The sequence below is a fragment of the Narcine bancroftii genome, chromosome 9 (assembly GCF_036971445.1).
Source record: "Narcine bancroftii isolate sNarBan1 chromosome 9, sNarBan1.hap1, whole genome shotgun sequence".
In the NCBI taxonomy this organism is placed as follows: Eukaryota; Metazoa; Chordata; class Chondrichthyes; order Torpediniformes; family Narcinidae; genus Narcine; species Narcine bancroftii.
The window spans coordinates 108121217-108136363 of record NC_091477.1 but is presented as its reverse complement, the minus strand read 5'-3'; the positions used below and the strand labels follow the sequence as shown (position 1 = coordinate 108136363).

The following is a 15147-nucleotide window of genomic DNA, read 5'->3' as shown; positions in this document are numbered from 1 at the left end:
CATTTTCTGCACTCAAACTTGGACTTTGTCCCTGCTGATCCTTGTGCAGTCAGTGACGAACATGGTGAGTGGTTTCACCATGAAATTGCGACCATGGAAAAGCAGTATCGGGCAATTGGAATCTGTCATTGCTGGCCGACTATTGTTGGACACTGACACGAGAGCATCAGATGCCGAGTACAAATGAAAATCAATGGTAAATAATTTTTAGGTCAGCTGAACTCATGCAATGTGTCAGCATCATTATGCGATTAAACATGCTACATTCAATAAAAATTAATGTAATGTTTCTCCAACTTCCTATGTGATAAAGCAAATCTAAAATCATCTCGGTTTTCAGCTTGAACTTGTCTATCATAATCCCCAGTGTTTTTTTTTAGGAAGCAGTGTCCAGTGTAATCATGGATCAATTGCAGATATCCACTGAATATTTGATATAACATCTCTTGCCAAAAATATTCATTCATCATCCTTTCCCTCCTTGATTAATGAAGCTAGTGGATTAGCTGCCATCATTATGACAAGGTTTTCAGGAAGGTCAAGGTTCCATCCTTTAATGGAAAATGGTATAAGAAAGAAAAAGCAGAAGTAAAAAAATAAGTAAAGCATGAAAAAAAAATTGCAGATGTTGAAATTGCAAAATAACAGCAGAATGTTGAAGCAGGTAGAGCAATAAGAGAAATGCTTCAGGCAAGAGACTTTCCCTCAAATCTGATTAAAGGTTATCAACCTAAAATATAAATGATGTCTCTCATTTATTCAAAATCTGCCTGATCTGCAGAATATTTCCACATTTATTTATTTGTATTTTAACTCCCAGATTGCAGTCTATGCTTCAGTCTCAATGACTAAAATAGAATAAGGGTTAGGATTAGTGTTTGAAAGACATCAGGCCCAATTAATTTTGATTAAATTCAAAGCTTACTCCATCGATTATCTTCCAGTTTTCTTTCTTTGTGAGAAAAACAGTTTTTCTCGACACCCACTGACTCCAGTATATTTTATAATGATGAATGTAAAGATCTTCCTCTTGGGGTGGATCCCAGTGAATTCTCAGACTGAAGGCGCCATTGTGCCTTGCAGTGAAGTTGCCTTTCCTCAAATTCCTTGGTGGACTTGGTGGTGAAGGATCTGTAATGAACGTTAAATAAGAGTGAATTAGGAAATGGTCCAATAAAGAAAATGAATGAGGATTAGATGGGACCTGTTCATGTGTAAAATATCATAAACCATCTGATATGGAATCTAAGTTTTATGTGTTTGATATTATCCCACTGCTAAAAGTTATCAACCATGCTGTAGATTGTTTTGTCAGAAACTCATGATTCTGATGTGCTTTTTATGCTACCATGAATGTTTTGCTGAGCAAGGATGTTCCAAATAAAATTATTGTTGTTTGCATCCACTGCCTGCACAGAATTTTAATGTAAAATAATCAATCACTTGAGCAGGTTCTACTGTTTCCAGTCTCTGCATAATAGAACATAACTATATCTCAAAGAATATACTGGCTTTGGAGGCGATGCAGAGAAGGTTCTTCAGGATGATTCCTGAAAATGATACAGCTAGCAATGAGGAGATAATGAGTACCTTGGGACTATACTCATTGAAGTTTGGAATGATGAGAAGTGATCTTATGGAGGCATATATCATTATGAAAGGATAGGAGCAGGGAGGTTCTTTCCACTGCAGGTAAGACTAGAACTATTCAGGTGAGTAGATTTAAGATGGGATAAGGAGGGACAGCACCTCCCATAGAGTTGTGAATATGCAGAACTTTCTGCCCAAGGAAGCAATAGAGGCTGCCTCATTGAATTTTCTAAAGACATTGATAGATTTTTAAACAGTAGAGGAATTAAAGGTTATGGGGAACAGGTGGGTAAGTGGACCTGATTCCAAGGCCAGATCTACCAGAATCTTATTGAACGGTGGAGCAGGCTCGATGGGCAGACAGTTGATATTCTTGCTCCTTTTTTTTGTTTCTGTGATGGTGTTTCCAGAGACTCATAGCTGAAAGATTATGGGTCCTGTGCTATTGGAATAAAAGCCTTGAAAAAAGTACAAGATGAATGGTGAAGAACTAACTATATAGACCTCTCTTGCTGAGCATTTAATTTTATGAGTATAATCCATAATGCAGCAAACTGATCATTCTGATCCATGAGTGGACTCTGATGCAGAATGCTTATGACCCAAAGGAGGCATTGGTTTGCAGTTTCATTCTTCAATTTCTCATGGATACATTGTGATGCAAAAAAAATTGTTTCAATTTGGTTTAGGAATAATGTTGGGAGGGCCTTTTATATGATTTAGGCTTGCCTCTCCCACTCCACCCTTCCTGATCTTATCACCTTCAACTGATCACTTTCCCAATCTTCCAACCAGTAGCTCTTAATTTATTGCCCTCAATCCCTGATCCAGGACTTCTATCATCTCCCACCTCAACCCCCCGGTACCAACCAACTGATCCCAAGTCTGATCTGTTGACCCATCTCAAACTCCGATCTTGTAAGACAACATGATTTTAACCATTAATTTCCTGCATCACATTGGATTTAGATTGACCTGCTATTTTCCTTTGCATACTCTTCGATAATTTGGCACACAGAGCATGATGTAGTCAGTATTTCCTATTGCCTTGGGACTCAGGCGTTAGTAAATTTTTAAGAGGCTCACCCACAATCAAACCAATTGCTGAGCAAAACCTGTTTACTGCATCTCTGCAGCACTGATGAATATATGATTTCATAGCTTATATGACTTGAAACTTCAGATATGCCCAATGGTAAATGAAATTCAATATTCCAAATTAAATTAACTTAGATTTGCGTTTCTACATTGATTTTTTTCTCTCAATTTATCAGATTGTGCTGACTACTACAAGGCTGACAGCTCCTTTATCATTTAGACCACGGCACTAGAAATGTATAGAGGCCCATTGTCGCAAATGCAGCTTCAAGGCTTGGCCTTTTGCTCAAATGTACTGCCTTTCTTTCCAGTGCCAGAGTTTGTTAGATTGCAGTCTCAGAAAGCAACTAAGATTTTAACTTTATTTAAAAAATGATCAATGAAATATTTATATAGTTAATAAGGAAACCACAATCAGTAGTTCTACTAAAATCCTATTGCACCTGTTGAGGTTGTGATCCTTAGTCAAGCCAGGTTGAACTCCATAACCTTTAACCTTGGGGCAAATGTTTCATGTAATGAAAAAGAGTAAGTCACTGCTGGAACAAAGACTTATTTTATATGACAAGAAGTGATAAAGCTTTGATAACATCAAGGCCTGGTATAGTTTACAGACCAAAATATCCAGTTGTCAGCTGCTTCTTTTCTTTACCTCATTATCAGCATGGATGTCTTTCATCAAGGAGACTTTTGGAGTTAAATGTGGGAAGCTACTGAGTGGAACCTCTGACCTGCCATGTTCTTATTTATATCAAAGGAGAAGTGTAGAAGCAACTGTGATCTCTGCAAGGTCTGGCTTTGCAACTATTTAGTACTTCCCCATACCTAGCCTTTCTGCTTTGCTCTCACCCAATTTACAGAGCAGCTGGTGGAGAAAAAAAAATCAACATACAAGAAATAAACGCTTTTAAGATTTAACACTGTGACCATCGCAGAAATGTTACTTCTACTTTCTATGAGATCATTTGATTGGAGTAGATAGTGGAGGGTATATGAGTGAGGGAAAAGAGTGCAAATCGTGAAAGACAATTGTTAAAGAGGGATAAGAAAGAGGAATGGAGAGAGCAGAGCAAAGTTGACATGGAGGGAGAGAGGTGAAAGAAATACAGTGAAAAAGAGAGTTGGCAGAGCAACATGTGATTAGGATTGGAGAGATTATAGCTAAGGGTTAAACCTAATCTTTCTTTAAGCAGCCTACATAACCTCTACTACTTCTATTGGCATATAGTTACAACATTATAATGTTATGCATAAAGAGCAGAGTCTTGAATGCTGTTCATTTTTGTGAAAAACTTCAGAGTGAAAAGGTAAATAAAAGGTTGAATTATGGAGAGAGAGAGAGAGAAACAGATTAAAAGTAATCAACTTGTAATGAGAATGTATATTAAGTATTTTAAGGGAAGCAAAGTGGAGAGGGAAATTGGGATAGCAAGGGACTTCCAAAGAGTACAGTTGAGTTTCGGAATGTTAGAACAAGGTTATTCCTCCATGCAGACCAATTGGCCTGTTCCACCATTTAATTGGATCAAAGCCAATTAAATTTTCTGTGCTATCCTCTTAATGCCTCAATTTTATTAGGTCCCCAAAGGCAACCAATATTAACTTGATTCTAGTCATCCTAACTCTGTGTAAAGAAATTCAAATTTATCTTGATACAAGATATGAAGCCATTGTCACTGCACATTCTTTTAAACTCAAGTAAGGAGAGGTTCAAATTATTATGGGTCACCTCCTTGATTTTGGAATCAACTCAGTGAACTGTGTGTTGCAGATCATTCCTTGGGTATAAAGACTAAAACTGAACCCAATAATTCAGTGGTGGTCTCAGCACTACACTGTAAGATTGCTTTACTGTTGTAGCAGCTATGTTCTGAAACATGCTCAATTTGGTAATGTAAGAAAGAGAGCTAATTGGTAACTAGCAAACTTCAACATTAAGTAACAGGATAACAGGATAATGACAGAGAATCTCTTTCTATTATATTACTTTGATAAAAATATAGCTAAAATGTTAGTGGCAAAGAGCATGAAAGTAGGTGGTCTTAGTAAGAGAAAAGACTTGGGAGTCGAAACTCTGCTGTGATTTTGTATAATCTTGTTCAGATGGAGTAAGTGGCTTTGGGAAGAGAAAGCAATTTAAAGGATGAAAATAATTATTTTGATCTTCCCAATTTTCATGTTGTTGGAAGTTTTGTCTTTTTGTATATGTAGTTAAAGTGGGTGAGGGAGCATAATATGTTCTGAGAAATGATTGGAAGATTAGAGAATGCACAGTAGTTAGATAAACTGAGTGGGCTGAATAGGCTGAACCTGGGTTTTAAATAGAAAGCTATTGAATATCAGTCAGATTGGGGTTAGAAGGGGCAATGAGACATCATGAGCCGGAGGTGGGAAAAGGAAGGGAAAGCAATGGTAAAAGGGCTGCTGTCTTTCTAAACCAACATTCTGGATTTACAAGGGAGAACTTAATCATAAAATGTTACAGCGTAGAAGGAGGCCATCTGATCCTCTATGATTTTGATAGGTAGTTGAAAAGTAAAATTCAGTTAGTTCTCCTCTTTACATAACCTTGAAAATTTGATTTCTTTTTGAATCTTACCAGCACACTTTTAAGTAGTACATTCCATCCCTCCACCCACTATTTCAAGCGAAGGAATTTGGAATGATTTGTATTTGCACTTATACCTCAATAAAATTTTTGACTCAAGTTATTTTGAGTTTACAAAGAAACCAGTCCACATGAGTAAATGTGGCTATTCTTTTCTCTTTTCCAATACTCATTTAAATAATCACCAGAATCTGAACGTATCCTTGGTTTCAGTGACTCGATTGATTGAACTGTGAATGCATTGGAAGGGGGAGGGGGTAATTATTGATGTCTGATGACCCTCCTTTCTGAGCAAGAAAGATTGTTATCACTGTTCAGCAATCATCACTCACCTCGGGACGAGTGGAAGTGTTTGCTGGGAGTGGTGAAACCTCGAGTTCCGTGATTGTTGACTGCAGCCACTCTGAACTGGTACCATATGTTTGGTCTCATATTTTTCAGACTAACATGTTCCTCTGTCGTCTGGGATTTTGGAAAAAGGGAAATGAAGAGCAATTACTCACTGTGGACTTCAGTGCAACAGATTTTTAAGACCCTCGGGGACCAAATTGATGAATGATGATTTTTTTTTTTTAAATTTGGTTTTGATATATCTCAAGCATACCAAAATTGAACATCAATTGCTCTTTAAAACATGACATTCTTTCATGAGAAGTTGATGAACTGGTATAACTCATTACTAAAAATTAACATATTTAGTAGATCAATCAAACTGAGACTCCTGCCATCTTAAAATACAGTATATAATATATACATAATGTACAGTATAACCCTGGTATCTGGCACCGACAGGGTTTGGTAGATCAGATAAGTAAGTTTTCTGAATGCTTGAGACTGCGTGTTGCATGAATTGAGAAATAATGGTGAGGTGTCCAATTATAAACTTCCGCAACTTTTACCCATTTATTTTCTTCAATTGTTTTGGCCAGTTGCTTGAATTCCGGATAACAGTGATTTTACTGTAAAGTATAGTGGAAACTGCAAATGATCTGCTTACTTGGCTCTGTTTCATTTCTTATTTATGTGCTGGTGCACCCAGTGGGTAGTGACAATAATATAACACTCCTAGTCATGGAATTGGAACTATTACTGACTTTAAAATTATGCATCCTCTGTTTCTTGCATAGATAGGTGGCCTGTGGAATTTAGGGCAGTATGGTTAGAGTAGCAGTTAACATAATGCGCCAGCGATGAGGACCAGGGTTCAAATTCTACGCTGTCTGTAAGGAATTTGTATGTTCTCCCTGTTGTAATGATAGAGTGCTAGTGATCCTCCTGACCACGAGAGGGAGTTGGAGACTAGCTTGTGTTGGATCAAGGATGGATGCCTGCACACAGTTGTGAATGAGTTCAATAGCTAATAAAATATAATTGTTTTAAAAGAACCCAAGTTTTTTTTATTACAATAAAAAGAAACATCACATGGTACCAGGAGTGGGTTGAACACCAGGTGTGTGTATGTGTAAGAAACACCAGGAGTGTGCAGAGTATGTATCAGTTAATAGCCTCAGAGAAATGGAAAGTGTGAAGTATCCTAATGCAGCAAATTGGACTGGAAATATCAACTATGAATGGAGTCTGTTCAATCAAAGATTCATCCTGTACCTGCAACCCATTGGACTCAAAAGCAAACTTGATGCATGGAAGATCGCACTGCTACTTACCGTGACAGGACGTCAAACACTAAAGGTTTTCAACACATTTGTTTTTGCTGAGGCAGAAGAACAGGGCAAGTTTGACAAGGTTAGGTTATTGAGATGTTTGGTGAAGACTGGTCACCAAAGAAAAATGAAATGTTCGAGAGGTACGTGCTTCACTCACGCACACACCTGCAGGGAGAGAGCTTTAATACGCTTATAAAGGACTTGAAATTAAAATCAAGAACATGCAGTTTTGGATTGCTGCAAGATTCAATGATCCATGATCAAATTGTGTTCGGGGTTATTGATAAGAAAGTGAGAGAGAGGTTGCTGCGAGATACAGAGCTTACCTTTGCTAGAGCTGTGAAGCTATGCCACAGCAGTGAATTAGATCTTCAGAATACAAAAGTTCAGTGAGAGTACAAAAGTTCAGTGAAAACGAAGGCATAGCCATAGCCACATTCTGTGTCCACACACTTAAACGAAAAAAAAATGGTAAGATATTCAAGTGCAAACAATGTGGCACTCAACATGCACAAAAGAATGCCCCATTTATGGAAAAGTCTGTAATAAGTGCAAAGGGCAGAATCACTATGCAAATCAATGTTTTTCCAAAGAGAAATAAAACAGTAGTGAAACTATACACATAATAGAAGAAACTGCTCTCAGTGATGCATCTTTCATTGGCATGGTAGTGCAGGAAGATTATAAACCAATAGACACTGAACAGCCAAGCGTTCAGAGTCATTGCAAACAAATGGAACAAATATTTCTTTCAAGCTAGACACAGGTGAAAAGGTCAATTGTATCTGTGAGTACGACATTAGGTCAATGGAGGTAAAGCCATATATCCATACAAATCCTGTGCAGCTCAAAGCCTACAATGGACAGAGCATCAACACAAAGGGTACATGTAAACTCAAGGTGAAAGTTAAAGATAAAGAGCACCACCTCAGGGTCACAGTAGTCCTGGATGGACATGAATCACTGCTCGGTCACAAAGCATGTGAAAACTTAAGCCTGGTCAAGTGGGTGTACACACCAGGGAAACCTATTGCATCAGCTAATGTGTTATTCAGGGCAACCACGCAAAGTGAAGCACACACAATGAGAGTTCCACAAAGACAGATGTGAATCTCATCACTAAACCTCTTCCTATATCTGACATGAAATCCAACCAGATCACAGCTGAAACAGAAAAGGACACAGTTCTACCGAAGGTATCAAGGATCTGAATGAAGGATGGCCTAGAGGTGAATGTCAGCCATACTACATCATCAGAGCTGTGCTGAGTGTTGTCAATGGGCTTCTACTCAGACAGAGCAGAATTATCTTTCCTCAATCACTGTGACAAGAGATGCTGAAAAGGGTGCATGGGGGCATTTTCGAATGGAAAAATGCAAGAAGAGAGCCAGAACTGCTGTTTATTGGCCAGGATAGTTTCTAACTGTAAGACTTGTTTGAAACATCATGCAAAGCAGAACAATGAACCCATGATAATAATGGATTTATCAGCAGAACCATGGCAGAAAGTTGGGGTTGATCTGTTCCACATGAATGGTTATTGATTATCTATTGAACTATCTGAAGATTGTGCTGGTTCCTAATATGTCTCCTGCTTGTGTTATCAAATAAACAAAATTAATCTTTGCAAGACATGGAATTCCTCAAATTGTCTACAGTGACAATGAACCATGCTACAGTTGAAGAGAATTCCATAACTTTGCAGAAGAGTATGATTTTTGACATGTGATTTCAAGTCCTCTGCATCCACAGTCAAATGGTAAAGCAGAGAAAGGAGTTACAGAGTTACAGAGCAATTGCAATTGATTGCTCAACTTTAGGCTCCTGTACCTTTTTTCCTCTCAATGGTAGCAGAGTGAAGAGGGCATGACCTGGGTGGTGGGGGTCTTTGAGGGTAGAGGCTGCATTTTTAAGACACCACCTCATGCCCTCTTTGGAGTGATCTGGTGCCTTTGATGTTGCAGATCAAGTGAACAACCCTCTGGAGTTTATTCTTGACTTAAGGGTTGGCAACTCAATACCAGGCAGTGATGCAACCATTTGTGATTCTGCCAACAACTGATGTCATCAGCAAACATAGATAGCATTGGAATTGTGCCTGGTCACACAGTTATCGGTGTATAATGAGTAGAGCTGTGGGCTAAGCATGCATCCTTGGAGTGCGCCTGTGTTGATAATCAATGAGGAGGAGTCGTTGTTTCCAATTTATACTGACTGTGGTCTTCCGATGAGAAAGTCTAGGATCCAGTTATACAGTAGAGTACAGAGGCTTAGAGTTTCTTGTCTTAAGAGTTGATGACTCAATATCAGGCAGTGATGCAACCTGTAGAAGTTTACAAAAGTCTTTGGTCACATAATGAATCTCCTCAGACACTTCACAAAGTATAGCCACTGGCGTGCCTTCTTTGTGATTGCATCAATGTGGAAGCTCCAGGACAGATGTTAGCATCCAGGAATTTGAAGTTCTTTATCCTCTCCACTACTGAGCCCTTGATGAGGACTGGGTCATGTTCCCTTAACTTCCTCCTGAAGACCATCCTTGGTTTTGCTGACAGTTGAGTGCAAGGTTGTTGTCATTACACCATTCAACAAGTTGATATAGACTTCCTCCTATACACTTCCTCATTGCCATTTGTGATTCTGTGACAGCTGTGGTCTCATCGGCATACTTGTAGATAGCATTGGAATTGTGCCTGGTCACACAGTCATCGGTGTATAATGGGTGGAGCTGTGGGCTAAGCATACATCCTTGGAGTGCGCCTGTGTTGATAATCCACGAGGAGGAGACGTTGTTTCCAATTTATACTGACTGTGGTCTTCCGATGAGAAAGTCTAGGATCCAGTTACACAGTAGAGTACAGAGGCTTAGAGTTTGTAGCTTCTTGATCAGTACAGAGGAAATAGTGGTATTGAAGGCCAAGCTGTAGTCAATTAAGAGCAGCAGTATATGAATTGCTGTTTTGAAGGTGATCCAGAGCTGAGCATAGAGCCAGCGATATTGCATCTGCTGTGGAGTGATTGTGACGATAGGCGAATTGCAGTGGGTCCAGATCTTTGCTCAGGTATGTGTTAATCCTGGCCATGACCAACCTCTCAAAGCATTTCATCATAGTCGATGTTAGTGCTACTGGGCAATAGTCGTTGAGGCAGCTCACACTACTCTTCTTGGGCACCGGGATAATTGATGCCCTTTTGAAGCAGTTGGGAACCTCTGACTGCAGCAATGAGAGGATGAAAATGTCCATGAACACTTTGGTTAGTTGGTTGGTGCAGATTTTCAGTACCGTCCATGTACGCCACCAGGGCCTGACACTTTGCAAGGGTTCACCCTCTTGAATGATGTTCTGTGTCACCCTCAGAGACAGATCACTCATTGTCTCACCTCCTTTGTAAGTAATTCTGAGCATCAGCTTAAAAATCTGAGTTTCAACACAGGACCTCTAAGATTGAACTGACTTTCCAGAATGGTGCTAAGCTGTAATTGTTTGGGTAACACACACACACATGCAGTTGGGGGTTAAGTTTAGATAAAATAATTAAGGTAATAAATTTCTAATTATTAATGAATATATTATTTTTAAAAATAACACTCTTGGTGAATTTCTATTGCTGCTGGTCTGCGACATAACACTGACCACTAGAGAGAGTCAGAGACTAGTTTGTTGCAGCTCGTGTTGGATTCAAGATGGATGCCTCCACATGGTTGTGAATGAGTTCTATACATTATAACTATAGTTTTTTTAGTAAAAGAAACCAAGTTTTTTTATTACAATAAAAAGAAACATCACACGAGTGTGTGCAAGGGTTTTTCCCCAGGGGATCCAGTTTCCTCCCACTGTTCATAATGTACAGGAATTGAATTTGTAGCTCAATTGGGGAGCATGGGCTCCTGGGCTGAAAGGGTTGCATGTCTATATTGATTTTAGTTTTTTCAACAAAATGACTTTAAGTTAGATGATTTGTGAAGCATGCCTCATATAATAAACTTACATAAGCAACTGTATCCCATTTGCTGGCATCATCTTCACTAGGATACATTCCTGAATTCCATCTTCTCTGCAGTATATAAAATACTGGTTCCATCGTAACATTAAATCTGGACATCCATCTAACTGAGAACTTTCCGTTTTTGCCTTCAGTAAAACTCATTTCTTTCCTGGGCTTCAAGGGGACACCTGAAAAGCAAAGAAAGAACTTTTCAAGCACAGGTTGCTTGATTTTGATTCCTGTTTCGTAGACTCCAGTGGAATAGGAGGCACAGCTATCTTTGTTTGTAGCTTCACTATGAGTGAATTTGTAGTGAAATTGCATTCATGGAAAAATATGATGAGATTTGATACGAATTATTGAGAAAGAGAGACACAAATTTCAAAAGTTTTTTTTTTAGGTATTTTTGATGTCAATGGAAGATAGGGTTAGTGCAGTAAAATGATGTTGAGGTAAAAGACCAGTCATGTCCTTCTTGAATGGTGGAGCTGACACAAGGTTAAATGGCAAATTCTTTCTTATATTTCCTGTGTAAAATAGCACATGTACTCATACACAAACATGATAAAACATTCAAAGACGTATCAAGTGTGGGGGTCAATTGGGTGTAATTGGGCAGCATGGGCTTGTGGGCCGAAAGGGCCTTTAACTGTGCTAAACGAGCCTGCAGCTGACGTGGACATTTACCCCCTCCATAAATCTTCGTCCGCGAAGCCAAGCCAAAGAAGAGAAGATATCTAAATTCTAAAAAAAAGATTTATTTTTCATTTAAAAAAAATAGCATAATAAAAATGCTTAGTAAATAAAAGTGAATCTAACAGTATTTTATTCTCAAGTGCTGTTCCTTTACAAAGGAACGGTTATACACTTAGGATATGTGCACTGAAATTCTCCAGAAACTTCCATTAGAAAAGAAACAGGAGATGTATACTAAGACATGCAAAAAAAAATTGTTCTTATACATGTGATGGAGAAATTGAGTTAAAACTGTCAAATACCAATTTCTCCAAAAAAAGATATTATCCAGCAAAGACCATTATATGGCCTCTGTAATAATGACAGAGCAATGAAGCATTATGCATAATTCTATCCTGACAGGATCTTTATAGATGCTTTTAATTAATGAGAGAGACACGTTATTTGAAATTTGAGACATTTAGGAGGTGTGAGAATATATTAAAGGAGTCTTATGCAAGTTTGTTCAGAGAAGTATCAGGGGCCATATTGCTTGCCATCTGGTTTCCCTCAAACGAGCTGCTGGTTTTATGGGAAAATGTCATGGGGAAGTGAATGCGTATGTATCTTGATGCATCAGTGTTATTCATCAATCCCATGTGACTGCCTGAGAAGAAAAAGTTAGCACACCATATTTAAAATTTGACAGTGCAAATCTCCTGGGCCTCCATTAAAAAAAGAACATGGCCTGGAACATCCTGGAGATTTTCTATCATTAAGTTAATGGAAAGAAATTTGTGAAGGGTCATTTTCAGATGTGCAATTTGACCGGCACTCTTTGTGATTAAAAATACTGGACCTAATAATCCTAGGTTCAGCCTCCCAAATTTTCCCAATTATGATGAGGAACCTAATCTAAAATAAATTAAGGATATCTCAGTTATGAATGCTGCCTGGGGAACAACATGACTGCAGAAAGTCTAAAAGCATAATCACCACTTTTGAATTGTAAACTTGGTGAAATAACAATTTGAAGAGTCAATTTTCTCTATTATTTTGCTAGAATACATTAAGAATAAAGGGAAAACTGGATTGCTACATTTTTGACACAAGTAGAATTTTCAGCTATCAAAGGAGTTTGAGGAGATTTGGTATGTCACCAAAGGCTCAAAAATTTCTACAGGTGCACCATGGAGAGTATTCTGGCTGGCACAGAAGGTGTCAACACTCAGGACAAGAAAAAATCCAGAGTTGTTAACTCAGCTTGCAATGTCATGGGCATCAGAATCGAGGACATCTACAAGAGGTGGCGTCTTAAAAAAAAGCAGCCTCTATCCTCAAGGACCCCCACCACCAGGCCATGCTACCATTGGGAAAAAAGATACAAGAGCCTGAAGACGAGTAATCAGAAGGACAGCTTCTTTCCCTCTACCATCAAATGAATCACGTCATTTTCATTTTCTAGCACTATTTTTATTTATTTTGTAAGGTGGTTTATATAAATAGTTGCACTGTGACGCTGTCGCAAAACAAGGAATTTCACGACATGTTCATGGCAATAAATTCTGATTTCATCAGTGGAGAGTTTGGGCTCCCTTTCCTGTGCTCTAAAAGCAGTTGGATACTGTCATCCATAGTCCCATTTTTCTGGAATAGTCACAAACATGTGATTTAAAAAAAAACAGAAAATGTCAACTATAACTTTTAAGAAAGGGGTAAGCAATGGAAGTGAATGATTGAGCTAAAGACTTGTGAAACATGACAGAAACATGCCATGGTTCATAAATTCTGCACCAATGGATTTCTCGATGTGCCACCTGACCTAATTGCGCCCTTTTTTTGCTATTCATACCCTTAAATATTATGCATACCCTGTAAAAGGTGTTTTTTTCTCTCTCTAATTATATATAATATATATTTTTTTAAACAAATAATTGCTCCAATTGTTTTCCAAGGAAGGGTATTTTGAGTCTAAGTTTTGGTAATGTTTTCCAAATCATCTACAATTGATATCTATCATCAATCATTTTCCAAATCATTCCAACTCATTTGCATTTTTGTTAAAAAATACTATATTGAGTATTAAATGCATATCCAGCATACAGTCTCCATAATCTAATGGAAGGTGCTTACAAATAATATATTTGAATTGAAATAAATACTCTGAATCATATAGCTCCCAAAATAAAGAAAAACACAACAATGAATTTAGGGCAACGACTTTTTGTCAAAACTAGTGTCCTTACCTTTGAACAGATTTGTCGGTGCTTGGCAAGTTTGACCACAACCATTATAACAACACTTCCTGATATTCGGGCATTCAGTATCTGTGTTGCAACTTTGGATACAAGCTGCAGCAAACCCTGAGGCCTTCTGGGGTGCTGGACAGTTACCTTGCTTCACTGTTTGAATGGACTTCAAAAACTCACAGCTGGTCAAGCATTCATGGTGCTTCTATAACACATAAATAAGATGCAATCTACTGAATTAGAAAAAAAACCCAATAAACATGTATCCAAAATCAATCACTTTGTTACTGCATCAAAAATAAAACATAATTTTTTTTCCAGCATGTGGCATGAACTCAGGGAGATTGCAAGACATAAAACAGAGGCTTTCAATGACCTGCTTAAATGCAATTTTCATATGGTTCACTCATTTGCCAGTGGATCAGCTTTATGGATTCATAGAAACAAACCTTTACTTCTAAAGGTAGGTTGCTTCAAGTGATACTTACAGGGGTCCTATCTGAGCTTGATCCACTCTGCCAAGAGTAGAACTGTACACCAGTTTAAGATAGATGGCTTTAAGTTAAAAATGTTAGTAAGTTTACATTGAAATCAACCTCTCTATTCAAGCTTTACCATGACTGAATCCCAACCCACCAACTATCCAAATGTGACCATGACACCCCTTCACTCTCTCAGTGCAATCCTACTGATTGCCTCACCTGATCCTGATTCCCCTTTAATTGACACCTCAGAACCCCTCTCCTTAACTGATAATAGACTCCATGACAATGAAACAAATGTGGTAAATGTTTTTGCACTTGTTAAATGTACAAGGAATGCTATATTGTTCACAAAGCATTTGCTGACCTGCAACACACTTCATGTTTTATTTTATCAATTTCTACTGTTACATGGCAGACCAGCAGCAATAGAAATTCACCAAGAAACTGTTATTGCTTTTATTTTAAAACAATATATTCGTTAATAACTATCAATAAAACAACACCTTAATTAACTTAACCCCAACTATGCACGGATATACTTCTGAGTGTGTGTGTGTGTGTGTGTGTGTGTGAGAGAGAGAGAGAGATACCCAAACCATTACAGCTTAAGCAAAATTCTGGGAAGTCAGTCCAAAGTTCAGTCTTAGAAATCCTGTGTTGGAATGAAGGCTCTTTAACTGATTCACCAAAGTAATCGCAAAGGAAGTGGGAGAGACTGAGTGACTGAACTTCTGAAAACTCATGAATCCTTGTTGAGTTGCTTGCTGAAAAATATCCTTTCAGGAAAACTG

At 38.2% G+C, this 15147-nt stretch overlaps 1 protein-coding gene across 1 annotated transcript in view; it reads right to left on the bottom strand.

Moving 5' to 3' along the window:
* Positions 1-15147, bottom strand: part of anos1b (anosmin 1b) — a 106316-nt gene that overhangs the window by 26517 nt on the left and 64652 nt on the right. Inside the window, exons 4-7 of the mRNA XM_069899115.1 lie at positions 13869-14076; positions 10951-11135; positions 5629-5758; positions 926-1131 (exon numbers count right to left, since the gene is read on the bottom strand). Of these exons, the coding sequence (XP_069755216.1) occupies positions 926-1131; positions 5629-5758; positions 10951-11135; positions 13869-14076 (729 nt within the window). The remainder of the gene's footprint in view (positions 1-925; positions 1132-5628; positions 5759-10950; positions 11136-13868; positions 14077-15147) is intronic.